Raw genomic sequence first — 27,003 nt, forward strand, 5'->3', positions numbered from 1 at the left:
CTACTTTCAATTTAAAATTTTAAAATAGTAAATTTATGATCTTTATTTTCATATAATTTTTATTTTTAACTAATATAAAATTTAAATTCACATTTAAATTCTTAACGATAACAAATGCGTTCCACGTCGTTATAATAAATATTTATCATAATAAGAAACTTTTAATTTTTTGAAACTATATTCAATTCATTCTTAACGTTAATTCTGTTATGAGATTTGGATTCATAGCTTTGGGTGGAAAGTTTGTATAACATTATATCCAATGGTATTTTTTGCAGTGTTGTTTGTGAAAATGTAATATTTGATCATAAAATACACCTACTACAAATTTTAATGGTACTTTGTTATGGCAGAGATATAAAACGCTTTTATATTAAGAAAATGATATTTTTATCTATTTTTTTGACTCATTTTTAATATAGTACTTCAATCACTACTAAATCATTTTTTTTAATTTTTTTTTTGTGATGTGATGTGATGATTTAATGATAATTAAAATAGTGAATTAAAAATGAGTCAAAAAAAATAGATTAAAATATCATTATTCTTTATATTATGCTTGATTCCAACATCGAATGTAAATTGTGTTTAAGAGTGATAATATTTTTAAATTCTATTACGAACATTATGAACTTTTAAGTTTCATTTCAGCATTATATTTTCTAACATGCATTTTTTTCACATTTTATTATTGATTCAAAATTGTAAAAAATGTAAAATAAAAAATAGAGTCTAATTGAATAAACCAGGACTTTTATAAAAAATATGACTCATAATAAATTTGAATTAAAATATAATGTTGGAAGAATATATTTGATGACGTGTTAACTTTTTTTTTGGCTTTTTCAAATTAGGAAGGGATGGGTCCTACATTTTTCTTCTTCTTTTTTCTTACGCCCTGTTTGGTGTGTGACTAAAATAGTCTAAGTTCCTTTTTGGGTTCTTGCAAGCTGGAAAAGGAAAGTACCCCACAATTCTTTCATTAGCTGAAAACACTTTCCAATGAATCAATGACGATCACAATCTTAACACAAGATTATTCATGCAAACTAATACTCCTCATTCAAACTCACTTTTTTTGAGAATAAAAAAAATCTTTGGGCTTGATGAATGTGTTTTTCTTAATTGATAATTATTAATGGAAGATTATTTATTAAATTGTTGTGTTTGATTCTACTAAAACTATTTTCAACGTAGCAATATGAACTGAATTAATCCTCATAATTTCCAAAATACTACTCATAATAAAAGATTAAAAATGTTCATTCATTGTACGATTATAATAATTAATAATAACAAATTTTATATTTAATTACAATTTTTTTATGCTTTAGTAATTAATTTTATTAAAATGGCCTATATTTCTACTAGTAAGTAATAATGAAAATGTATTTATTAAATAAGAAAATTGATATTTTGATTGCTATTTTTTAACCATGGGAAATGAACTTTTGTGGCCCATTTGAGCCAGAAGGGCCTTGGCGTAAAAGCCCAAACCGAGCGGCAATAGTTGCAAAGCGTGTTTCACGCCGAATATTAAATAAGTAATGTGGAAAAATAATAATTTGGATATATCTCGGGAAGAAGGCCACGTGGGAAAACAGGATTGGATGATGAAGATATAACAGCTAGCTCCAGATTACCCGAAACTTCCACTCTGATAACGAAAGTACCTAATGTAGTAGATCATTTCATTACTTACTTCTTATATTTAATAAAAAAAAAACTGAATATTAGAACATTTTTAATACTACATTTTCTATATATTTTATATTTTTTATATTTATTTCCCTCTGCGGTTAATTTTTATACATAAATTAATTAACAATAACGTCTGGGTGGTGTAGTAAAAACGTGTAGGCATTCAATAATTCAGCATAAATTTGTGAAAACGAAAATGATTGTAATGGTTTTAAAAAATATTTGATAAAACTAAAGTAATAAAGAATATGAAAAATAAAGGTGAGTGGGTCCCAGCGCGTTCTCTTCTCTGGGTACCCTATACTCTGGTGAACAGAGCGTGTCCCATTTGTTAAATACTGAAAGTGAAAACGGTGCGCAAAGGGACAAAGTTTTGCTTTGATGTGAAGAATGAAGAAGGGGGGTGAAGAAATGAAAAGAGGGGGTGGTAAAAGGGAAAGGGTGGTGGGAGAGAGTGAGGGAAGGCGCGTGGGAAAGAGGAGTGGTGGAGCCCAGCACCCATGTGCCCTCCTCCTGTCTCCACCAGCTGCTGCCGCTCAATGATTAGAGGGCTGTTCCCCTCCTTCCTTCCTTCTTTCATCAAACTCTTCTCTTTCATTCAAACACACTCACTCACTGTAATCTCATCTTTTTCATTTTCTCATTCCCACTCTCAAAAATCAATACAATAACACACACACAGATATACCATAAACCGCACACATGTCAACCTCTGACGGCAACACTAACGGCGTCTCTAACGCCGCAATCATTGACCCGCAGCGCCAGCAGCCGCAGGCGCTGGCCGTGAAGAAGCCGCCGTCCAAGGACCGCCACAGCAAGGTCGACGGACGCGGCCGCCGCATACGAATGCCCATAATCTGCGCCGCCAGAGTCTTCCAGCTAACGCGGGAGCTTGGCCACAAGTCAGACGGCCAGACCATCGAGTGGCTCCTGCGCCAGGCCGAGCCTTCCATCATCGCCGCCACCGGCACGGGCACCACGCCCGCCAGCTTCTCCTCTGTTTCCCTCTCCGTACGCGCCGCCAACTCCGCCTCCCTCTCCTCGCCTTCCTCCGCCTCCGACCACAAGCCGCAGCTCCTCGCTCCCACGCCCTTCATCCTCGGCAAGCGCATACGCACCGACGATGACACCTCCAAGGACGACGCCGTTTCCGTGGGCCCCTCCCTCGTGGGCCCCTCTACCCCGCCCGGACTGTGGGCCCTCCCTGCTCGCCCCGATTACGGACAAATTTGGAGCTTCGCCGCCGCTCCGGAAATGGTCGTGCAGCCCGCCGCCGTGTCGGTGTCGCAGCAGCAGGCGTCTCTGTTTGCTCATCACCAACGTCAGCAGCAGCAGGCCATCGGAGAAGCGTCGGCGGCTAGGGTGGGGAATTACCTTCCGGGACATCTGAATTTGCTGGCCTCGTTGTCCGGCGGACCTGGGAATTCTGGCCGGAGGGATGACGAGCATCGTTGATTGGGTAACGGTGGCGGTGGTGGTGGAGGAAGGTGGTGGTGGTGTTTTTTGGTATATATATAATCTCGTGTTGTGGCTGTTGCTTTGTTGTGTGTGGGGAAGCAGGAGATTCTTAGGGTTAGGTTTTTTTTCTCTTAGTTTTGAGTGGAGAAGTCCATCGATTAAGAAATTATTCAATTAGGGTTTTATTTTACTTCCTGCTTCTTGTTTGGAAAATTAACTAGGTGCTAAGAAAGTTGGATAATTGTTTTAGATTCTGGGGCTTTTGTTGGAGGAGAGGGAGGAAAATGAGGTGTTGTGATGCTGAAATGTTGAAGCTTGGTCGGTGTGGAAGTGCGGTTGAATTTGTAATGTTGTTGTGGTGGTAGAAGTTCAAGTTGAAGAAAATGGTTGCTTCTGTTTCACTTGCGTAGTGGGTTTTGAGTTTTGACTAACTGGGTCTACAAGTTTGGTGGTGGTTGCAGTTAAGGTAAGTAATTCTTAGTGCTTGCAAGCTTGTTTCTGAGGTGAAAAGATTGTGTTTCCCAAATTCAACCGTCACTCCCAGATTGTTGGAGCACCCTACTTTACATTCCAACATGGGTTGGTATTGTGACATGTTTTGAGGTTAGTTTAAGGTGGTAATGTGAAATTGGTGCAGCTGCTGGTGGTAGTGAGTTATGCTCTGTCTCTATCTCCTCTACTTTCACGCCCCTTGATGGTCTATGTTGTTTTCAGATGTGACTGGTGTGTGTGAAAGATAAAAGAAGAAGAAAAAAGCTCTGGTTGTACTCCGTATGACTACTGTTTTGAGATTTTTTTTATCTTCAATTCTTAGCCATTTCTTAGATTGATCAGCGTGAGAATAATGTTTTCTTGTATGTAAGTGGATTGTTTTGGGGTGCCAGTGATGTGAATAAAATCCCATCTGTTTCTTTCTTTACCTCTTTCCCTCTCTTGTCACTTTATTTGTTTCCATGTATTCTGCAACTCGTTTTGTTGCATGACGTTTCAATTTTGAATCCGTATTTGTTTCAGTGTGCTTTCTGTTCTTTAATCTGCAGCAAAATTGGCCCCTCTTTTCTCTTTTTCTTCTGAACTTGGTGTGGCCAAGCCACTATATAATAAATAAATATAAATATAGTATTACAGAAGTGAAGTAAATTTGATTTGGGTGTTGTGAAGCCCACTGACCACCATGTTTGATTTCGTTGGAGCATCTTTGGTTTCTCTGCCAGTTTTTGTAATTTCCACGTACTCTTTCTGGGAACTTGTACTCTGGCTATTTCTGTATTTAAGGAAAGATAAGGTTAGGTACAGCCTGTATTCAAGTCTTGAAATAAAGATCTACTCACATAGGTCTAATGCACACTGTTTTTCATGTTTTCACCAAGGGTGAAAACAAAAGATAGTGTTGGTGCATTTGATGCAACACTCAATCTGGGGTTGTTACTGATATATATATACATGCATAAAAAAAAATTAAAAACTCAAATTTTGCTGATGTGTTGCATCTCAATAATGGCATATTTAAACTGGTTGTTATGTCTTTGACTTTTATTTGCACACCCTTGCAAACTTCCATGTGCCTCTGCACCCTGCCTTATCTGCTTCACAGCACACAAATTTAACACAATGCTGAGAGAGCTTAGTTTTTTTTTTAAGTGCCAAAAGGATCACCTGAAGCATTCATCTCTTTCTTTCTTTCTTTCATAAACTAATTTGGGGATTCTGTTTCAGATATCTTCCAAATTTAAAATTCATTTATAAGATGCCTGACATATTTGAGGACCATTTGAAGGGAAATTGGACACAGTTATATTTGATTTATAAGATGCCTGACATATTGATAAGCTGTTTTAAGTCATGTAGCCAAGAGTAGAAATCCTTTCTGAAAAACCAAGTCAAGTGGAATTTCTGAAAGTGGGATACTCATTTATCTCTCCACTTAAAGTGTAGGGTAAATAAATTTCATTACAAACTATTAGTGTAACTAAGAGAATTGTACCAATCATTTACAGGTGCAGGACTGTGAAATTTTATATATTTTTTTATTTGTTGAGAAAGAAAGTTGTGCAGCCTTGCAGAGGATCTCTGATGAAATTTACACAGGGCACGAGTATGATATGGTGGAGCAAGTCTTTAGTCGTTTTATACTCTGTTTTTTAAATAATAAAAAGCACGTGACCACTTTTTCAGTGCATAACAATTAATTAACAAATGTATTTTTTACTTCTGAAAAAAAGTTTTTTAGTCGATAATAAAATTTTCATTTTTACACACGAACAGAAAATGAATATATTAACGAGCTTAGCTCTGTAATAGCTGTTCTAACATTATGTGACATAATTATTTCAACGTTAGTTGTGTACTAATTATGTCAGGCTTTACTGCTACATAACAAGATAGTACAACACACACACAAGGTTTGTTGAACATGATCTATCACGAACTTGAAGGAAAATTACAGTGATGTTTAAATATTTTAGAAAAAACAGTAGTTGAATTATTTAGAAATCATGTGAGATGTTGTTAGAAATTTAAGTCTGAGTCTAAATTTTATATTGGTTAAAAATAAGAGTAGAATATTATATAAGAATAAAAACTTATAAATTTATTGACTTAATATTTTGGGTTGAGAGTGATGTCAATGTCTCGTATGATTGGATTTAGGTCTCATTGGTATTTTGGTGAAAGATGGTTTTGTAATTTTATGATGAAAATGGGTGTGAAAATAGTTATATTGTGATGGGAGAAAAAGAGAGGAAAGTAGTGAAAAAAAGAAGAGGGAAGGATTTGTCTTCAAGTTCCGAAGTGATGATTTTGTTGATGTTGTTGTACTTTTGTATGCATGGATTATTGGTGGGGTTTTCGAATTTAGGATGCCAACATGTTTTCTTAATTATTGTTAAACAGAAGGGTCAGCTCCCAATAATTGATGGGTCCCTGGAATTAAATGTCGGGTGAAACAAGTTAAAAACCATGTTATGATTTGGGACCATATTTAAAACCTCATATGATGGACTTTTTGAACTTACTTGCAAACTCATTCTGGACCCACATTCATTTTTTTAGGGCCGTTTAATTGGGTTACGCGTTGTGGGCCGTATCCAAATCCAGTTTCTGTTTGCTCACTCTTCTTGGCCTTTTCCCTCTGGTTTGTTCGGCTGGGTGTCATTTTTTAGAATCGTGAAAAGAAAAATTGGCAAAAAAAAAATAAAAAAGAAGTTCTTGAACCATATATTTTATCACTACCTGTGAACTTTTAAACTTTTTTACTTCACAATAAAATACCTATGACAAGCCTAATCAAGATCAATATGACAAAACAGATTTTAACGATCCATGTAAGAAAATAAATAATGATAATTTTCAGCGTAATAAGATTAACTTATAATCTTTGTGACAATTTTTATTGAGAAAATTCAATAAAATTTTCGATGCATGTTTAAGTTTAACTTAATTCATATTTAGAAAGAATAAGAAACTTATTTATATTGATATGATAATTTTAATCGGTTAAAATGGTTTTTAATAAGTTAAACTATATTATATACTTAAATTTCGAACCAGAACAATTGTAAATTCATAGTTTTCTTAAATAAATTTATATTCGTAAAAGATATCATGAAAAAGTTCTTTAAATTCATTTAAATTTAAAGATATTTATTTATGATAAATTGAAATGATAATATGACACATACAATATTCAAAATACAATTCTTAGAAAGAAAGTTTCTTTAAATTATATCTTTTAAGACGAAATTTGTTTTTTCTCTAATATTATTTATCACACTAAATAATAATTAATACCTGGAAGAAGTTGAGGTGTTGCGAATCGTCATCGAAATCGAATCGAATTGAAGGAGTTGCATTCGAGACAGAGAGTTTGATGGGTTCTTGGAAGAGTGGTTCGATGGGTTTGGAGAGGATGAGCGTGGAGCAGTTGAAGGCGGTGAAAGAACAAACCGATCTGGAAGTGAATCTTCTGCAAGACAGTCTCAACAATATTCGCAGCGCCACCACTCGCCTCGAGATCGCTTCCTCCGCCCTCAACGACCTCGCCGTCCGTCCTCCCGCCAGCCAAATCCTCGTCCCACTCACCGCCTCCCTCTACGTCCCCGCCACTCTCCAGGACTCCACCCACGTTTTGATCGACGTCGGCACCGGATACTTCATCGAGGTCAAACCTTGCGCTTCTACATTTATCGCTTTTAGGTTTTATGTCTCGCATTTAGGTTTTGTGTGTCGCATTTAGGTTTTATTTGTGACACTTAGGTTTTGTGTATTCAATTTAGGTTGTATGTATCGCATTTAGGTTTTATGTATTGGATTTACCGAGAGAGCTTTGTGCAGTTTGTTACTTGCTTGTTCATTGACTGTGATTGTTATGCGTGTTATGCGGGAGCAGAAAACTATGGAGGAAGGTAAAGATTATTGCGAGCGAAAAATCAACCTGCTCAAATCAAACTTTGAACAACTTGTTGAGGTACCTTTCCTATTGCGTATAGCAAGCTGTTGTGTCTGGATGCACTGTCTGTCATGAATTGCTATTAAAATCTATCGATGTTCATGAATTGCTGTTAAAATCTATTGATGTTTTTTTATATGCGGTAAATAGTTACTCTTTGCCATTACGCTTGTGGGGTACTGCATTTTCTAGAATTCTTCTTGAATTTTGTGGTTTGGCCTCGCCGAGCTTTGGTGGTTTAGTACGGCTTGAAATAAACTGGGGCAGTGTTTCAGATGGGAAAAGCATTTCAATGGTGACCCATCATAATCTAATGGGTTGAAAATTTGTGCATAGGTGAAGTTCTGTTTTTGTTTTTAGATGAAAAGGTTTATCCAAATAGATCTTGAAGCCACCTTGTGACTCGTGTTGAGTTGCGAATTTTGTTCAGGTTTAAGTGAGTGCAAGGATGCTTTTGACATAAACTTGTTATACAAATACAACATAACACTCTTTTCTTGTTGCCACAGTTGGTTGTAATTTATCAAGAACTATAGGAGAGTCATCAATCAAGGCTTCAAAGCCTACCGAATTAGTGTGTTGGTAGCATTTGTGTACAGCATATATTGTTGTCATATTGTAATGTATCACAATCTAACATTTGTGTGACAGATTTTTTACCTGCATTCTGCCAATCCTTTTTGTTAATGTGTTTTTTGAAATGAAGTTAAGAAGAGTTCTCATATCACCTTTCCCTTTATCTCCAAACGGAAAATGAATTTTGTACAAATCTCACCGCAGGTTGCATCAAAAAAGAAAAACGTGGCAGATGAAGCTGGGGTTGTTTTACAGGCTAAATTGAAGCAATTAGCATCTTCGTCCTAGACGTCGTGCTTCTTCCGATCCAGTGTACCATACAAAGGGTGATGTTATATGTTATTTAAACCTTTTAATTTGGTTGAAAGTGTTTAGGGAATGGAGTCAATGAGTGAGAATTGAAATTTTAAGGGTATTTAGGAATTTAATAGTGGTGTTTCAATTGCATAATTTGTATTAGAGCAGGTCGTTGAAGTACGTGTTCATGGTTGGCCTTTCTGCTGTGTTCTTGTTTCACCCCAGTTTTTTCTTGATTATTACGCGCAGTAAGAGAAGGGTGTGCTTTAGAAATATTGTCTTTTTATGAGTAGAAGACATGGTTGGGAGTAAGAGAAGTATGAGCTTTAGAAATATTGTCTTTTTATGAGTAGAAGAGATGGTTGGGATGAACATTTAGTTTGTTTTTATGGTCTTGCATTAATAGAATTTTGGTGCTTTTAAGATCAAAATATAATCTCTCGTAGGCATGTTTGAAGAAAACTCCTCATAGGTTGTAGGACAGAAAATATAAGACAAAATAAGTTTTGTTTTGTTGAAGTTTTTTTTTCTAAAATTTTTACGAAAAAAAGAACACAATATTATTTTGTACAAGTTTAAAGTCCTATGATCTACACTGTCATTTATTTATTTAATAATTTTGTCTATTAATAAATAAATAGAATTTAATATTTATTTAATAAAAAAAATTGAATAAATTTTTATTTTGATTTTTTTTTAATTATACCATATACAAAGAGATAATTTTCTTTGTTGTCATCTCTTAATTAGTTAATTTTATCTTTTGATTAATAAAAAATCATATAGTTATTCACTCTAAAATTAATAATGAAATAATGTCTTTATTTCAAAGTAATTAATAACCTTCTTTTTAAAAAGTAAAGGTCACATGATTTTTATAATACTACTTTTACAAAATTATATATATTTTAGGTAATAAAAATGTGAATATACATTTTCGAAACTTCATTAGTGGTAGAGATATACAATTTGACATTATTTTGATGGCATCTTTTAATAGAACAATTTTACTCTTTAATAAATAAATTTTATTTATTTAATTAATAAAATAAATAATTAAATAGCTTTTTTATTTTTAGATAACTAATTTTTTTCTGATAAATGACGGCTGTAACTTCAAATATTAAGTTTAAAAATTATATATATTTTTAATGTAATAAAGACGTGAATAGTGCCTAAATGCGTGTCTTCACTATATTAAATAATTAAGATTCTTGTAAATTTTTTAATTCAAATTATCCCGCATATTGTTTATTTAAAAATTTAAATCAATTTGAATTTAAATTTTTTTGAAAGAATTAAATTATTCTCTTACTAAGCAAGTGCTTGTTGGGTAAAGAACGAAAAATATTTATAAATATTTCATGCTCAGCACTCAAGCAAAAACAAACTCCTCCAAAGACTTTCTATAAAATAACTTATGTTCATCACTTGTCACAACTCTAAAGATATTATTATCCAGAATTCACCATGCCACGTTCTAAAATCCTTTACAATTGTGAAGAATATCCAATTACGATGAACATACCGAAATTATTGTTTGTTAACAAAAGAAGATTCTGCAAGATCGATGGCACGAGCAAGGGCTGCAGCTTTGTTCTCGCACTCTCTCTGCTCATCAGATGGATCACTGTCAGCAACGATTCCCGCCCCAGCCTGGAGATGGGCAACCCATTCTCTGCGTTTGTTCCTATGATCCTTGTAAGAGTACATTGTATCATAACGAGCATTAGTAGGGAAAACTATGGTCCTCAGTGCAAGGGCTATGTCCATATCGCCATTAAAAGATATGCCTCCAAATCCTCCGCTATATGGCCCCCGTCTTGCCACTTCCAACTCATCAATCAACTCCATCGCTTTTACCTGTTTTACAACAATCCAGCTCCAATCAACCAAGCCTATATTGTTCTTTCTTTACATAATGTTCGCACAGAAACTACATTAACCTAAGCTACCACCTTCAAGAGTTCTAAAATTTACCTTCGGTGCTCCGCTAACTGTACCAACAGGTAAAGCAGCACGCAATGCATCCCAGCTTGTTAAGTTATCTAATAACTCTCCAGTGACCTGCAAATACAGGTCTACTTTACCATCATCTCAGAGAAAGCTTCACCAAAAATCCATTTCTGCCAAACCAAACAGCAGAATTTGGACTCTGGCATAAAACAAAAATGAATCAAGTAAAACCAAATGCCACTCTAGCTTACTGGCGGCATATCATTCATGTTTCTGAAAGTGCGAAAACTGCAAGATAAAAGGAAAATCATTGAAAGAATACAAACTTTTAATCAGCGTATTGTGCTTATCTTGGTGTCGACTGAAGAGACATGCCTAAGAAAGAAACACTAAACACTTCTAACTAACAACGTATTTTACACATCAGGAGAAAACAAAAGTCCTTGTTATAGTTAATGTACAAGTAATGACCACTCCAGTGGCCATATTAACAAGAGCTGACCTTCAAGGAGACTCCAGAATTAGAAATGGGGTATTGAAGAAGTTCTGTATACTTGGGGACTAGGTAAGAAAATGGAGAGAACATTAACTCTTAAAAATAGTATAATTATAAATAATGCACACAAGACTACAAACGAACAAACCAAGCAAAGCAGGTGCAAATCCTATTCAAAAGCTTCCGAGTCAGTTGATTTATGAAATTTCCAATAAATGAAACCCGTGCCTTGTTGCCCTTTAGATTTGATATTAATAATGAATACTTAAAAAGCAAAGTAGTTATATCAAATAATCTTAGTGATGTATTTGTTTAGCTCAATATATTGAAAACTCATGGACGTATACTGTCACATGCTGAAGGATGTCATATTGCCCTTTTCTACTTAAAAAAGTCGCCGAATATGGAAAATTTTCTTCATTGAAAAATGGTAACCTAATTTTAAAAGTAATCTTAATATTCAACATCTCACGAAATAAGCTCTTGGTCATAATTTCTTTGGAAAAAATATATGCTGCGTAAGCATGGGCCTGTTGGTTTCAATAAGCATTGATTAAGGGAAAACACAAAGATGGGCACAGCTTTTCTAGTTTTTGATTTTAAAAGTTCTTACTAAATACTGGAAAGTGATTAGTCAGTATAAGAGAAGTAAACATTCACTTTCCCTGCAAGTGATTGTAAAACAAATATTGTTATATCTGACATTATCGGAAACTCGGGGCAGTTTATTCTTCAATTTGATAAGAATAACCAGTAAAGCAGAAATATTGAAGAGATCAGAAAATAAAATGTTAGATTTTCATGTGTAAACACCCAAAATTCTAAATTATGTGTAAGATATTAAGTCAAATAGAAAAGCCGCCAAGGATGAGTATTACTTCCCAACATTTATATTAGTTAATATTGTCAGCAATGTAAAATTTGAACTGCACTCACGTAAGATTCAAATCCTTGGAACTTACAGTTGAGCTTATGTGCATAACATGGGAATAGCGCTCGATATTCATGAGCTTTTCAACTTGAACAGAGCCGGGTTTGGAGACCTGCATATTCATCTTACATTAAACATATGGCTAAAACACAAACAGCCCAACTGAAAAGCTCAAAAATAGTTATGATCATAAATTACCCAACTGCAAAGCAACTGTAAATGCATATAAAGATCTGTTAAAATAGCAACATGGCATTACAATAAGGTTAATGCTATGAAACATTGACTACTTCAATAGGGTGCCTGATAGTCATGTTTGCTTTGCACGCTAAAAATAGATAAATAATAAAAAAAAAATACTGTCAATAGAGTCCCTCAATTTAAAGGGTTTATGTAGGTAGAAAAACAAGGACGTAGGGAATTACAAGTTAGGACCTGATACCGTTGGTGATAATAACTAATTATATTAAGTAGTAAAATGCGATTGGGGGAGTTAGTAGGAATTGGTTGAACTTTGTTACAAGAAAATTGGGAGGAAGAGAGGACATTACTCTGTTGTACTGATGTGTTGTGCTTGATTCTGTTCAGTATCACGTTGATAACAGTGCAGAAATTGATTGTTCGAAAATATTAAGCATCATTATGAGTAAATAATTTTTTACATATTATGGTCCAGTTCTATCAGAACCATTTTCCAAAATCATATTGAATTGAAAGATTCCTTTTACATCTGGAATTAGATCAAGGGTTTACCTGGCAACCTTAGTCTTAAAAGTGCAAGACTTTAATCTCTATGATATAAAAGATAATAAGCCTGGAATTGAAACAATTTACCTTTCCAACATCATTTCTCCCCAAATCAACTAGCATTACGTGCTCTGCACATTGCTTTTCATCCTTCAAAAGTTCTTCCTCCAACATGATATCTTCTTTGGGTGTTTTTCCTCTCCTAACAGTACCAGCAAGGGGCCGGTTGGTGATGTGCCTCTGTCAAAAAGAATACAAAAAGCCAATCAATACCTTTAACAACACTTGTAATGAAGTTAGCAACATTGACCAGTTTAGAAAAATTTATGAAACTTAAAAAGGGTTAACGAACAAGGCAAGCCCAACTATAAGCATTTGTTAATAGTATTGATATTTTGGAGAAAGAAAATTAACCGGTAAAGCCAGTTATTGGAGTCTTATCGCACAAGGATACCTTCTTCACCCGTGTAAGAATTTCTGGACTTGACGCAACCAAAATACTCCCTCTGGCCTGACACCAGTATATATTTCAACAAGTTAACTTTTGAATGCAAACTAAATAATACAATGATAATGACAAGAAACTGGCAAACCTGTAAATAAGTCATATATGGACTAGGATTAACAATCCGCAATGCTCTGTAGACTTCAAATGGATCTGCAAAAGTTCTCCGTTCAAAACGTTGACTTAGTACAATTTGAAAAATATCACCAGCCAGTATGTGCTCTTTAGCCTGCAATACTGCCCTCTTGTATTCCTCATTTGTCATATTTGAGGTCTCCAGTTTAGGACCAAAGAGATGAGTGTGTAACTTGATCGAACCTGCTACCAGCTTTGGGCTGAAATTGACAATTATAATAGCAGATACTGAAATTAAACTCAACCACCAAAATCAGCCATCCTTTAGCTTAATTTGAAAGGTCAAGCCAATAATAAGAAAACAAATTGGGGGATAACAGAACACTCACGTGATTATATCATGCACCCGAGATACAAGAGTTTCCAGCTGGTTCCTTCCATCACTGAGGGCCTCCTGAGCAGAAGAATATCGATCTAACCGAACCCAATGAATCACGTATGCTCTCTGGATAGAACCAAGTCTAAGAAATCACATGTGCTTTCCGAGCCAATCAAAATCAAATAAAATAGAAAATAGAAATGTTTTCCAGGACCAAGACAGTGAGCGTGGATATATTGATCAGCATGACTTTCTTAGAAGCATCAATTACACTCATAGCAGTACCTTTTCAACATGATCAAACACAATAACATTATCATAAAGGCCCAGATGAATATCAGGAAGGTTTCTGTCATCTACTGGGGCATTAGAAAATGGAAGTTTCTTCTTTTCTACATAGCGCATTGTATCATAAGAGAAATACCCTATCCAACCACCTGCCAATAAGAAAACAGAGCATGGTCAAAAACACATCAGGAAGCTCGTACATATCCATTTTTCATCTCAACATTCGAAGCAAGCAAAAGAATCCTTAGTGTAGAAACAAAAATCAACCACAAATCTTTTTGCACAATATACCCATTCCAAATAAATAAAATTAAAAAAAAAGTGAACAAAAATAAACAAGTTAGCCGATGATCAGTGTGGCTGCCTACACACAACCACCGTGTTGGTAGCAGACTATAATCTAATCAGAAAATCTAACAAAAGAGAGTAAATAGTATATGTATTGACTGCATAAAGGATTGGTTTTACGTTATCGTTCAATCACAATCTGTTATGTATGGAAAGTTCGCCAACTTTTATCATAGATAGATTAAGAAAAATATACCAGCAATAATTTCATGTTAAATATGTTTACAGTCGCAGCATGTAGAAAATAAATTCATAACGAAATGGTAATTAGGATGAGAAGTCGATTTCACATGCCACAGAACGCTTCAGGAAGTTCATCAATGAGTTGAGGCCGCCACTTCTCCATGATCCTTCGAGGAATCACCAGTGGATCCTCTGCAATTTCCTCACTCCTGCGCCCTTCCATGTGGTCCATAACAGTAACCACATTCTCTTTCGCCACAATCTCCATACACGGCTGTGCTCCCACCACACTGTACCGCCCCTAATCAATATCAACACAGACTAAGCAGACAGTCCAACACATTCACAGACTCAAAAAAAAAAAAAAAGTTACACCAGCACTGCCAGAATTTTTGCATGACTGCACAAAACTCTCCACTTCTTCAACTACTACACTGACCTCATCCGAAAAGCATCACACCAAATACCTTCCATCGGATGTTAATGAAAACGTTTAAAAAAAACAGCAAAAGTGTGTTCGATCTCGCAAAACCTCACAAAACTTCGGGAACTATCAGCATAAGTTACTAAAAAGCTGAAATAAATAAATAAAAATTGCGTTCTCACAATGCTTGAAAATTGTCCTGGATCCACCGATTCAAAGAGAAAACTAGGAGCATCTCTGTCGTCCTCCTTAACGAGACACCGGTAAGCGAGCACTGGAGTGAGGTGGTCGGAGAATATGCAGCGGTATAGGGGAATAACGTTCCCCTTCTTGGAAGCTTCGAGAAACTTCTCGGCGTTGTCAGCTGAAGCAAAGAAAAAGTGGATGAAGCAGCAGAAAGTGATATTAAAAGGGAGAGCGAAGTAGGAACAGATAATAACCTGGCGAGAGAGATTGAGCAGTGCATTTGACGGTGAGTGGACGGTGACTCCAACCGGATCTGGAGACGGCGGTGGTTCGATAAGCGGCGTTCGCGAGAGTTAGGGCTGAATAACTAACAGTCGCCATTGCTACATGCCAATGCAGATGCAAATGCGATGGCCCAGAGAGCAAGAAGAGTCAATAAGAGTTAGCAGTGAGTGTTACTGTTTAGTGTGGTGAGTCACACTAGTCGTGTGTGGTGAGTCACACTTGTCGTGTGCGGTGAGTCTCACTCGTCGACCCTCTACTGCCCTAACTTTTCAATTCACTTTAAAAAAAATATTTTATCCGTTCTAATTTAGGGTCTTAGTCCTTCGATTCAAAATTTTGATATTAAAATTTGATTTTGTATGAAATATATATACATTTTTATCTCTAAATTTTAAAATAAATGAATATAATTTTTTAATCTAATTATATTATTTTTTTTATATGTCAAACGTATTTTATATTAGTATTGGAGTTATATACACTGTTTTACACATTCCTGATTCAATATCTACTAAAAAATGCGTTTGACACCTCAAAAAAGGTTAACATAATTGAGTTAAAAGGACAATATTCATCCATTTTTTAAAGTTTAGAGACTACAATGTATTAAAATTTCGGACAGGGACGAATTTCAATTTTGGATCAAAGTCAAGGACTAAAAACATATTTGACCCTTTAATTTATTATTTCAATATTTTTCAATTATTTATTTTGATATTTTAATTTTTTTTAGTAATGTAATGAAATAATCTAATAATAATTAAAATGATGAGTTAAAAAAAATTAAAAAAAAATTAATTAAAATATCATTATTTTATTTTAAAATAACAGAAACAATGTCTAAAAAAATCTACTACTTTTTTCAGTGTAATGTACTCGTGTTTTCTTTTTGTAAGTAAAAGACAGGCATATTTAATGACAATAAGTTCTTAAAATAAGAATAGGTGATAAATAAAATATGTTTGATGGAAGAAAAATACAAAATATATAAATAATAGACAGAAGTGCGTAAAAATAATATATTAAATCACATTTTTTTCCTTTTAAAAATTTTCTTCTCTTTATGTTGACCAGTGACGTGAGAGATATTTCCAGTAAATGATCATCAACACTTTCTTGCCGACAAAATATCCATACTTGGAAATAAAACACATGTAAAAAATGCATCGCCGAAAGGATTTGGGTGAGAAAAGCCACTTAAACTAAATCATTTATATTTTTAGTTTTAGTCTTGTTGTTTTCTTTTTTCTTTCTTTCTCTCTTTATATTTTATTATTTATCTTTTAATTTATTGAGTAAAATAGTATATTTACATTTATATCTAGTGATAATTAAGCTTTTTTAATTTGAGTACATCAGTTTATTTTTCTAAATTTAATATTTAGATTTTAAAATTCATTTTACTTCGACAAACAATATTTTTGAATAGATTTTGACTTATGTGTATATCGGTAATAAACCACACTTGTAAAATAATCGGTGAGAAACTGTATTTATGAGTAATTAACTTTTATATATAAGATGTATTGCGTAGGATATTTTTACCTAATAAAAAAAGGTTACAATACCGGTTAATGTATCACGTAGGATTTGCATATTTCAACTTAATAAAAAAATCTTAAGACCTAATAATATATCATATTGGGCTTGTACATCTCGGTCAAATAGTGTGGTACATATAGGTTAAATATATAATTGTTTTTCAAACTCTTTCCTTCTTTCCTTTTGAAATATTTTATACATCTCAACCAATATAAATCTAATACATTCGATCAATAATTTCTTTTAACTTTAGATACAAAATATGATACATTTCAGCCAAAATCATTTGATACATCTCCACCAACTAAGGGAGTGAGACGAGAACATCTCAAACCAAGACATGTTAGCTTTGAAAAGACAATAGTAATCGTTATTAACATTACAAGAATTATAACAGAGTATTCATCAGCGTTTAAGAAATAACCTAAACGCTTATAAAGATAGTCGATGAGAAATATATATATATATATATATATATATATATATATATATATATATATATATATATATATATATATATATATATATATATATATAAAGATGAGTATGTGTCACTAAAAGGAATATTTATCTCTTTGCTAATACTAAAAATACCACATATTTCTCTATTACCGACTTTAGTCTCTAAGTACTTGCAGGTCCTTGCAGTCCCATGGTTCATTGTATCTTGACAAAGATATCCCAATATTAAAGACGCGGTATATTATGACAAGCAACAAAAGAATAATATTATATTTATTTTTTTCTTTACCAAGTAATAAGTGTTGTGCAAATAGTCTTATATTATATATTATTTATTTATCTGCATGTTAAAAATGTAAAATTTTATGATTAATATAGAATGACAAATGATTCTTTATATAAAATGATATTATCAATGTCACTTCCATTAATTAAGGAACTTTCATAGTCATCACCATTAACGTAGGTGATGACAATGCTTCACTATTATTTTGACAACCAAAATAATAATAAAATTTATTATTTTATATTAATTATAGGATTATTTTATATTGATCATAAAAATATTTTTTTAACACATTAAAACATCACAACAAGATGAAGGGCACAATCGTAATTAAGTCGCCTAACTAACAATATATTTGTTAACGTCTCTGACTTGAAAGGATGAAATCATACTGAGAAATCAACATGATAAAAATCAAGTAAAAGATTCTGAAATTGTGAAAATAGTGACGCTTATAGACCGTCACAAGGAGCTGTACTCAGGAGATAAATTAATTATCATGAAGATAACAAATATGCTGTCATATTCTTATTCAAAAAGAAGATAAAATTCCTGGGCGAACTAAGAATCTACGTACTAGAAATCTCAGTTATCAAATTGAAACCCTGGTCAAAATCATTTCATTTTCCATCATCCCCTGAAACGGGAGAATACAACTAAATAGAGTTTGAAAGCCAACAGCGCGCAAAGAAAGGAGTAATACAAACCATGTGATCCAAATCAAAATACTTCGTCGATGTCACAAGTTGCCAGCCAAAAGGAGAAGAGGAGACCATATACTTGTCATCAGGAACTGCCTTGATCTCATCATGAAACAATGTTGGTGTGGCTGGAATTTTGAGCACACAAGAAAAGGCTCAGAAACCTGCGAAGACTGCTGCTGATTACAACATGTGAGGCCCAAAGGTAACTGTCCAGATTGCATATAGGAACAATTCTGGTATGTGTCATGTGACATATACTTGGGGCACATTAGAATAGGTTGAACAACCTGCAGAAATAAATAATGAAAACATAAGGCCTTTGATCAGGAAGCCTTCTATAATAAGTTCCTTGATCAAAAAGCAAATCTTCCAAATGTGCAAATGACTAATGTTAATGTGATTATGTTAGAAGGTTAGTCAAATAAAGAGAGAAAAAATCTGAGATCTCCATCATGTGCTACTAAGTACTAAATAAAAGATTATTTAACATAATGTTAAGTCCTAATGCAAAGCATGGCACTGTCACATCAAAATTTTGGACACATTGAACATTACTAAAAAGTTTATTTGCTGCAGCATGAAGAAAACTCATCCAACTTGAAAACAGAAGTGGTGCAAATGATGTAGCTAAGTCTTAAAGAGTAGAATATACAGTAGAACCAACAAACAATGACAGAAGATCAATGCCTGTCTCACCCTCTATTTCCCATATTCCGAGAAATTGAATGAGACCGAAAGGAAATTAAAAACTAATGCGTATACATTCAAGATAGAACAGTTTTACATATACATCTTCGATGATGCAATGTATGAAGGACTCTTTCTGGTGAACCAACTAGCAGAATCCTAGTATGTGAACTTAGCAACATACAAAACTAAACTAAACTAAGCTGTAATAACATGGCTTCTCTCTTACATAACTCCTAAGCAAATAACCTAATTGTGGTTGATAATCTCACTTAGACAATCAACTCAGAAAAATGGCAAAAACAATCGCAGGTATGCCATACAAAGACAGGGGTCTCAGTTTTTGCTTGTCCAAAGACATTTTCCTGCATGGACTGCAATAAAAGGCTAAAGGATAACTCCCAAGAGACATACACAGTAGTTACAATTAACACAATTTTTCTCTTTTTTGATGTGTATGTGTAAGTTGTTTGCATAAGCTTAACTATCAGCTGTGCGGTAAAAATTGCCATTACTTAAACATAGTTACATAGATACTGTGGAAAGATTGAAAACGGATAAATTACAATAACAGACATTCCTTTTCAGCTTATTACACACAGGTACCTCACACTTACATAGCAGTGATTTAGAATATTATTGAACATAAAATAAACAAACCATGTTACTTGACCTTGTACTTGGCAATCTGTTCGCTGACCTCCCTTATGTCACCTTTGGTGAAAATTAATGCCACATTTCCCTGATCAAGGAAACAAACTTAAATATTAAAGCTGTCTTCAAAATTTCATGAAATTGCTTCACTTTTACTATAAAAATTATTTTCTGGTACAAGACACACCAAAACAAGGAAGCAAAGTTACCACAAGAAGGGGGACAAGGTTAAGGAAGGCCTTGTTGCCAGTCTTCTGAGCATCCATGATGATAGACCGTTTCATCAAAGAGTTCTTTCCCATCACCACAACCGAATCAGCATGGAGTCCCCTCCGTATGCCCTGAAGCTGGTTTGAACCCACATTGTCAGATGAAACCACTAGCACCTGACTGTACTCTCTCAGAAGCTTCAACATCTTTGCATCATAAGCTGCCTTTGCCAATTTCCCCGCCATTGCTGTTGATCACTATAGCTATAAAAAACGAGTGGGCTCACCATTGTCAAAAATTTCATCACATAGCACTATTTAGCTAAGGACAACAAGCAACTTTTAAAAATCGTAATTAGCAATGTAAAAAATTATACTAGCATTGTAAGAAAAATTTGGATTCGTACGAGCTTAATCGTAGTCCAGGTTAAATCGTAAACAAACTCGTTTTTGAAGCAAAATCGTGGACTCGTCATGAACTCAATAAGCTCGGCCAAACTCGTCAGTTTGCAATGGAGTTGTCGAGTTGAGAGGGGTAATTTTTTTAGTAGAAAACGACGCCATCAATTGCGTTTTGGTGTGCGAAAAATAAACAAAAACTCACTGTGATTAGGGTTCTTCTTCTCCTCCTCCTCTACTCGCGAATTAGGGTTCCTTCCCGTCGTTTATTACAACTCTTCCTCTGCTCGTGGAAGCTTTCGTCGCTCAGATAATAACGGAATCATCAAACTCAGATATCTAATTTTTTGTTTTAGAAAAAATAATTTTATTTGATTATATTTTATGAGTAATTTATCTGATTATAGTTTAAATAGTTTATATTTTAAAGGAAGTTATTTTAAATGCCTCCTCTTGAAGAAAGGGTAATTCACGATGTTACTAGTGTGTCATTTTGAAATAGATCGACTAATTTATAATTTGTATCATAATAGATTTGATAAATTTTAATTTCAGTCATAGTGAATTGGATGAAAATATTTCAGTGATTCGTCTTGATCCGCTAAGAAAATATTTTTAAAAATGGATCATTTTATAAAATTCTATCTTATCCATCGTTTCACATTTTTATTATAACTGAGTATTCAATTCATCTAAAAAAAATAGTATTGTTTCAGGTTCCATATACAAGGAACAAAAACCTTATTACGAACACTTATAAAGTAGGAACTGAATAATTTAATTAATAATATATGAATTTGAATTTATTTCAAGATCATGGTAAGAACAAGGTTAAGCAATACGTAAATTATTATATATTTCCTTACATGTATATAATCTCAATTTATAAAAAAAAAAAAAAACTTCACTACTCGTGATGTTATAGATTAATTTCCAACCAATTATAGTAACTTCTATTATTAATAGTCTAATAAATGTATATTTTTAGTGTAAGGATTACATGTTTTATCAATGTAATTCACAATAACTAAATAGTTTAAGGAAAAACACACAATTAATGCACTTATATGTGTTGTATGTTAAGAAGAAAAAAAAATGTTCTTGTACAACAAAAGAGTTGAAGGAGGTGTGAAAGTTAAAATGCATGCTGCGAATAGTAGTAGGTATCTACACACTTGTTTTTGGGCTTCAAATCTGAGCCCAACAAGACATACATCAGTAGCTCCAAAGTTCTTTCAACTTGAAGCGTCAACCTGAAAGGAAATCACCTTTGTGTGTGACTGCGTCTTTTTTCCCAAACATCGGACCTTCACTGACGACGGCTCCGCCGCTGCCGGAGCCTCCACATTCCTGTTTCCGACCTCGCTTTGGCACACACCGCTTCCGTTCAAAATCCACAAACTACTCTCAGCTTTGACTTTTGCTTACTACCCATTGCAGTTCCAAGCACCAGCTTGCAACACATTCTTGTACATCCCTTGTTACCACCACCCTTACTCAACATATCATTGTTCGAAGATTTTGTGCTTTCCGAATCATAAGCGTTTCGTTACCGAATCCCTTTCCCGAACATCGCGTTGAAGTTACGTTTCTTTGAAGGTTCTTGCGATTTTCTTGAACTCATGGCCGCATGGTCTTCTAGAAAGTTGCTGAGAGATGTTATTCTCAAAAGGGTAGTGCCGAACCAGCTTTCTGCAGTCAGATGTTTTTCTTCTGCGCGTGAAAGTGCTCCCAAGATCGGTCACTATTCCAAGAAGGTGCGTATTCTCATTCCCTTTGAGTGTATGTATGGTGTTCGACATTATGCATTGTTGTGTTGATTCGTTTTTGAGGTTGGTAGATGCTCGTTTCATTTAGTAGGCTGCAGTTTGCAAATGCGGGTATATAGTGTGATTTCGAAATTTAATGTGTTGAAAGATCTTGTATGGAATGTGTGTGATGTTCGATTAAGTTTGTGGGTTGTACGTGCATGTAACTTTTTGTGGTGTGTGTAGCTTAGTGCACTCACTGATTATTTATTTGCAGGGAAGGTTATTGACGGGAGCTGCCATAGGTCTAGTTATAGCTGGTGGAGCTTATGTGAGTACAGTGGATGAAGCTACTTTCTGGTACTTCATTTGGGAGTTTGAGCGCTGAACGCATTTTTCTTTTGCCCCTCTAATTGTGTATTTGATGTCTTATATTACTTATTTTTCACGAGGAAAAAAAAAACACTCATGTTCTCTTATGCTTTTACTCTAGGTAAGCTGCGGATGTATTATTATAGAAAACAATTTTTTAGTGGTTTCACCAGAAAATAAATGCTTGATGCCTTGTTTGAAAAGGAAATGCATATCTCGGAAATGAATGATCCCGATTTTGAGTTATCTTTTTTGCAGTGGATGGTTATTCTCCGCAACAAAACTCGTGAATCCTTTTTTCGCATTGTTGGATCCTGAGTTTGCCCACAACTTGGGTGTCTCAGCTGCAGCTCGTGGTTGGGTTCCGAGGGAGAAGAGGCCCGACGTACCAATCTTAGGGCTAGAAGTTTGGGGAAGAAAATTCTCCAACCCAGTAGGCCTTGCTGCAGGTTTTGATAAAAACGCTGAGGCTGTTGATGGTTTGCTTGGTTTGGGCTTTGGCTTTGTGGAGGTAGGCTCTGTTACTCCTGTTCCCCAGGAGGGCAATCCTAAACCTCGGATCTTTAGGTTGCGAAATGAAGGGTAAGAGTTTACATTTTGTTTCTTTGCTCTGCTGCTTCTGATTAACAGTTTGAATCTGTTTTATATTTTCCGTTTTACTTCTCCAATCACCTCTATACACCGCAGAAGGTTATTGATACTATAAAATGGACTTTCTTTGAAATTTGCTTATGTTGTCTACGTTTCCTAAGACTGATTTATTTAACGTGCAGGGCTGTAATAAATAGATGTGGCTTTAATAGTGAGGGAATTGTTGCTGTTGCAAAGAGGCTGGGCGCTCAGCACGGTAAGAGGAAACTAGATGAAACTTCAAGCACTTCACCTTCTTCTAACAGTGAAGTCAAACAAGGTGGAAAAGCTGGCCCTGGCATCCTTGGTGTCAATCTTGGAAAGAACAAGACAAGTGAAGATGCTGCAGCGGACTATGTTCAAGGAGTTCATACATTGTCTCAATATGCTGATTATTTGGTAAGTAGTATTTTCTTATATATATATATATATATATATATATATATATATTATAGAAAAGAAAGGAAAGGTGGACAACCTTGTAGACTGTAGTTTATCATGGTAAGACTGGGTGCAAATTTTAATAAACTGTACTCCTTTCAAGTCTAAACTCTAACATGTTTTGTAACTTTTTTCATGCAGCTAGATAGATAGATGCATTGATGGTAGTTTGTGTGGCCTTTCCTTTTTTGTTTTAGGTTTGGCATGTATGCCATACCTTTTTTTAAAAAAAAGTTAAAAAAAAGATTACAATCCTATGCTTATTAAATTGTGCTTGAGCTTGTGTATACTATATATTAAAAATGAACTTTTACAGTTTGTGGTTTATAATCGTTCATTATCATAATTATGTTAATTGCAGCTTTTAAAAGCTAAAAGATAAGGTTTCTGTACAATATTTTTTTTTTTTTATTTTCTGAGGAAAGAAGTGTGGTTGTTTATTATTAATGACTGAAGCAATCAAGGATTTATATCCAGGATCATTGCCTTTACTGCCTGCTCAAATCTCCTTGTTCTTGTCAAGAGGTTTTCCATATCCTTTACCAATTCCCTAGTTTAGAAAGGTGAGATAAGTCATGTAGGAGAAGCTGAATGGATGAGAGTTAAATTATCAGGGACTGGGCATAGTCAACAGGGAAGGGGAAGCATGTGTCTATATGGAAATAGATGGAAAAGGACAATTCCAATTTCTTTTAACCAGTCATTTCTGTGGCCTACTATAAATTTGTGGGACAAATGCTTGTCACACTGTTCTGTTGTTTAATGTTCTTAATATATTCTTTTTTAGGTAATTAATGTTTCATCGCCCAATACCCCTGGATTGCGCATGCTTCAAGGAAGAAAGCAACTCAAGGACCTTGTTAAGAAGGTAGAATTTGGAATTAGGATGTGAATCTTCCATGCATTTTTTGTGTTGCATACTTGGGGGATTGACTCTCGCAAATTTTTCCTTTTATGAAGGTTCAGGCTGCTCGTGATGAAATGCAGTGGGGTGAGGAGGGCCCACCTCCGTTGTTGGTAAAAATTGCGCCAGATTTGTCAAAAGAAGACCTTGAAGATATTGCCGCAGTAAGCATGTGCATATTATTGCCTTTCTCCTATTTTCACATTCTCTCACTGTATAACAGTTTTCGCATTGATTACAGGTTGCCTTGGCTCTTCACTTGGATGGACTGGTATCTCTTTGCTCCATTACTAATTTCAATTAGTTGCCACTGAATGAACTTAAAGCTTCTAATTTTACAATCTTTACTTCATTTGCTCTATTTATTTATTGTTTCTAGATTGTATCAAACACAACCATTTCAAGACCAGATCCTGTCAGTAAAAGTCCACTGGCTTCAGAAGCTGGTGGCTTGAGTGGGAAGCCTCTCTTCAATCTCTCTACTGAAATCTTGAAGGAGATGTATATCTTGACAAGGGTAAGTCTGTTGATTTTGCTGTGTTATTTGTAAATTATAGTGAGCTACAGCTTACTTGTGTACAATATCCCATGTCTGTAATGCGTGCAATTACTATGGATTATGCAAGCAATATAGTTTTTGTTGATGCTAATCCACGGCTGCAGCATTGAAAATACTCAGAACATGATCAAATCTTTAAGTTCCTTTTGCTGTTAATTATTTTCAATTTTAATTATAGATTTGGCATGTGCATACTATCACATAATAATATGACCTGCAAATACCTATGAGGCTGTGACAAGCAGCACTTGGTTGAATTCTGTGTAGTACAGTGTGGCATGATGGCATCTCGTTGATTTGTTTTCCCTCATAGCCATCTCGCTGATGCATCTCAAAATCATTAGAGCTCTTATATTTTTGAACTGTTCTTTGTCATGCTTTTCTCGTATATGTTATTCAGGCTTAACAACTTGACCCTGTTATTTCGTGTATACCAGGGCAAGATTCCTTTGATTGGTTGTGGCGGCATTAGCAGGTAAATTTCATGTTCACTTATTAGTATAGTTGATGTCTAGTTGTCTGCAGTATATTTTTTTATGATTTAGAATAAAATGAGTTATACAAAATTTGTCTGAGCTTTTATATTAATTTAGTGGGGAAGATGCATACAAGAAAATACGAGCTGGGGCAACTCTAGTTCAGCTCTATACTGCATTTGCTTATGGGGGACCTGCACTTATTCCTCAGATAAAGGTATGTACCAAAACTAATGTGTATTCACTCAAGTTCTCGTGCTTCTATTCCTCAGATTATGGTTAAGAACTCCCATCACTCGGTATATGCAACTGAAATTCTCATTCAATTGGTTTCAGACTGAATTAGCAGCATGCCTGGAAAGGGATGGTTTCAAATCCATTCTTGATGCAGTTGGTGCAGATTGTAGGTGACTTTTATCACACATCACAATCCTATGCTGCAAACATAGTTTTATCGGTTGGTATCATAAGATGAACTTTAAACAGTTTTGTACCTTACGACACATGAATCAAGTACATGTAATTCGTATTACCCATTTGGTTCAAGAATTCGCGTGTTTTTACTTTTTTCAGCAGTTGTCCTGAAAAAAATTCAAATAAAAAGGAATTTGAAGAATTCTGGGTAATTTATCCTTGTTGACTATTTCACCTTTATTTATCTCTCATATATTGAATGCATGCACTAATTATTCACAAACTTATAAATAATTGATAATCTTGTTTTATATGAATTTGTGCTTTAGTTATTTTAACTATTTATAGTTTAAATTGTTTACATTGAACATTGTATATCATCTCAATAATGTATATGAAATAATTTTTTTTATCTGAATCTTATTATTTGATGCAAAATTATGATTCTTTAAAACTGTTCCGCGATTCACAGTTTGAATATCGGTTTTAGGATTACTACTGTCTTGGCAACGCTGAAACTGCAAAATCATTTATTCAAGGTTGCTTAATTTATACCAGATTTGGGTTTTGTCAAGGATTATTGAAACAAGTGTTTATTTAGAGCAATTATTTGACAATAAACCACCGCATCGTAGAGAAGTACTTTTTGTTGGTTAAACCCATTAATGATCAAGTGGTTTTCTGTCATGATACATTTCTGTGTTATTATTCATTATTCAGCTGCCATTTTGTGGTGGAAATACAAGTGTATTAGTTCCACTGTGTCTCATTTTTATTCTGTTATTTTATTTTATTAATAATAAGTTACAGTGAATAAAAATGAAGTATATGAGAAAAGAGAACTTAAAAGTTATAAACAAAATGCACCATAAAAAATAAAGGTGCGTTGCATCTTAACAAATTTGAAAGGTGAAGAAGATGGTTTAAAGAAACCCTAACTTGATCACAGAACCAGAAATCGAAATCTGACGGCACCAATTCAAATATCCTTATCGTGCTTTGACTCCCTCCACCCCAACGTACCTTGGTAACAATCTCTGTTTCTCATGTCCAATCATTATCATTATAATATTATTGAAACTTCGCTTTTTCCTTTTGGGCCACATTGCCCTTATCATCATTCCACATTCTACCTTTCTTGTGTCTCCCTTCTATTCTTTTCCTTTTCAACTCACACTCAATAATTATTCTTTATGGATTTGTTCAATTTTTTGTGTTATTGTTTAAGATA

The 27,003-nt window shown here is 34.4% G+C and overlaps 5 protein-coding genes across 6 annotated transcripts; 3 read left to right on the forward strand and 2 right to left on the reverse strand.

Annotated features, from left to right (window-relative positions):
• Positions 1 to 2,172: 2,172 nt before the first annotated feature.
• LOC114191815 (transcription factor TCP21-like) lies at positions 2,173 to 4,081 on the forward strand. Its single transcript, XM_028081220.2, has one exon. The coding sequence runs from the start codon at positions 2,404 to 2,406 to the stop codon at positions 3,157 to 3,159; it is 756 nt and encodes a 251-aa protein (XP_027937021.1). The 5' UTR covers positions 2,173 to 2,403; the 3' UTR covers positions 3,160 to 4,081.
• A 2,850-nt stretch (positions 4,082 to 6,931) lies between these two features.
• Positions 6,932 to 8,681, forward strand: PFD5 (prefoldin 5). The gene is made up of 3 exons (XM_028078694.2): positions 6,932 to 7,321; positions 7,550 to 7,627; positions 8,390 to 8,681. The coding sequence occupies exons 1-3, from the start codon at positions 7,031 to 7,033 to the stop codon at positions 8,471 to 8,473; spliced, it is 453 nt and encodes a 150-aa protein (XP_027934495.1). The 5' UTR covers positions 6,932 to 7,030; the 3' UTR covers positions 8,474 to 8,681.
• Positions 8,682 to 9,857: 1,176 nt separating this feature from the next.
• Positions 9,858 to 15,494, reverse strand: LOC114191686 (anthranilate synthase alpha subunit 2, chloroplastic-like). The gene is made up of 11 exons (XM_028081030.2): positions 15,255 to 15,494; positions 14,997 to 15,178; positions 14,502 to 14,691; positions 13,857 to 14,008; positions 13,582 to 13,697; positions 13,206 to 13,452; positions 13,067 to 13,123; positions 12,700 to 12,852; positions 11,897 to 11,977; positions 10,463 to 10,549; positions 9,858 to 10,345 (listed from the first exon to the last, which is right to left on the reverse strand). The coding sequence occupies exons 1-11, from the start codon at positions 15,379 to 15,381 to the stop codon at positions 10,016 to 10,018; spliced, it is 1,722 nt and encodes a 573-aa protein (XP_027936831.2). The 5' UTR covers positions 15,382 to 15,494; the 3' UTR covers positions 9,858 to 10,015.
• A 2,515-nt stretch (positions 15,495 to 18,009) lies between these two features.
• Positions 18,010 to 20,592, reverse strand: LOC114190399 (large ribosomal subunit protein uL10-like). Of its 2 annotated transcripts, none has more exons than XM_085675737.1 (4): positions 20,434 to 20,592; positions 19,830 to 20,093; positions 19,640 to 19,708; positions 18,010 to 18,566 (listed from the first exon to the last, which is right to left on the reverse strand). In XM_085675737.1, exons 2-4 carry the CDS (start codon positions 20,073 to 20,075, stop codon positions 18,315 to 18,317), a joined length of 567 nt encoding a protein of 188 aa, XP_085531863.1. In that variant the 5' UTR covers positions 20,076 to 20,093; positions 20,434 to 20,592; the 3' UTR covers positions 18,010 to 18,314. The 2 variants fall into 2 exon arrangements, with proteins under 2 accessions (XP_085531863.1, XP_085531864.1); XM_085675738.1 differs by having other exon boundaries at positions 20,237 to 20,507.
• Positions 20,593 to 21,481: 889 nt separating this feature from the next.
• On the forward strand, positions 21,482 to 25,984 carry PYRD (pyrimidine d). Its single transcript, XM_028078125.2, has 11 exons — positions 21,482 to 21,985; positions 22,254 to 22,336; positions 22,607 to 22,930; positions 23,122 to 23,377; positions 24,207 to 24,287; positions 24,380 to 24,487; positions 24,565 to 24,594; positions 24,703 to 24,840; positions 25,320 to 25,357; positions 25,476 to 25,575; positions 25,695 to 25,984. Exons 1-11 carry the CDS (start codon positions 21,851 to 21,853, stop codon positions 25,767 to 25,769), a joined length of 1,368 nt encoding a protein of 455 aa, XP_027933926.1. The 5' UTR covers positions 21,482 to 21,850; the 3' UTR covers positions 25,770 to 25,984.
• The last annotated feature ends 1,019 nt before the right edge of the window (positions 25,985 to 27,003 follow it).

This window comes from Vigna unguiculata, chromosome 7 (genome assembly GCF_037176805.1).
Source record: "Vigna unguiculata cultivar grain cowpea cultivar isolate G323 ecotype 2 chromosome 7, ASM3717680v1, whole genome shotgun sequence".
NCBI lineage: Eukaryota > Viridiplantae > Streptophyta > Magnoliopsida > Fabales > Fabaceae > Vigna > Vigna unguiculata.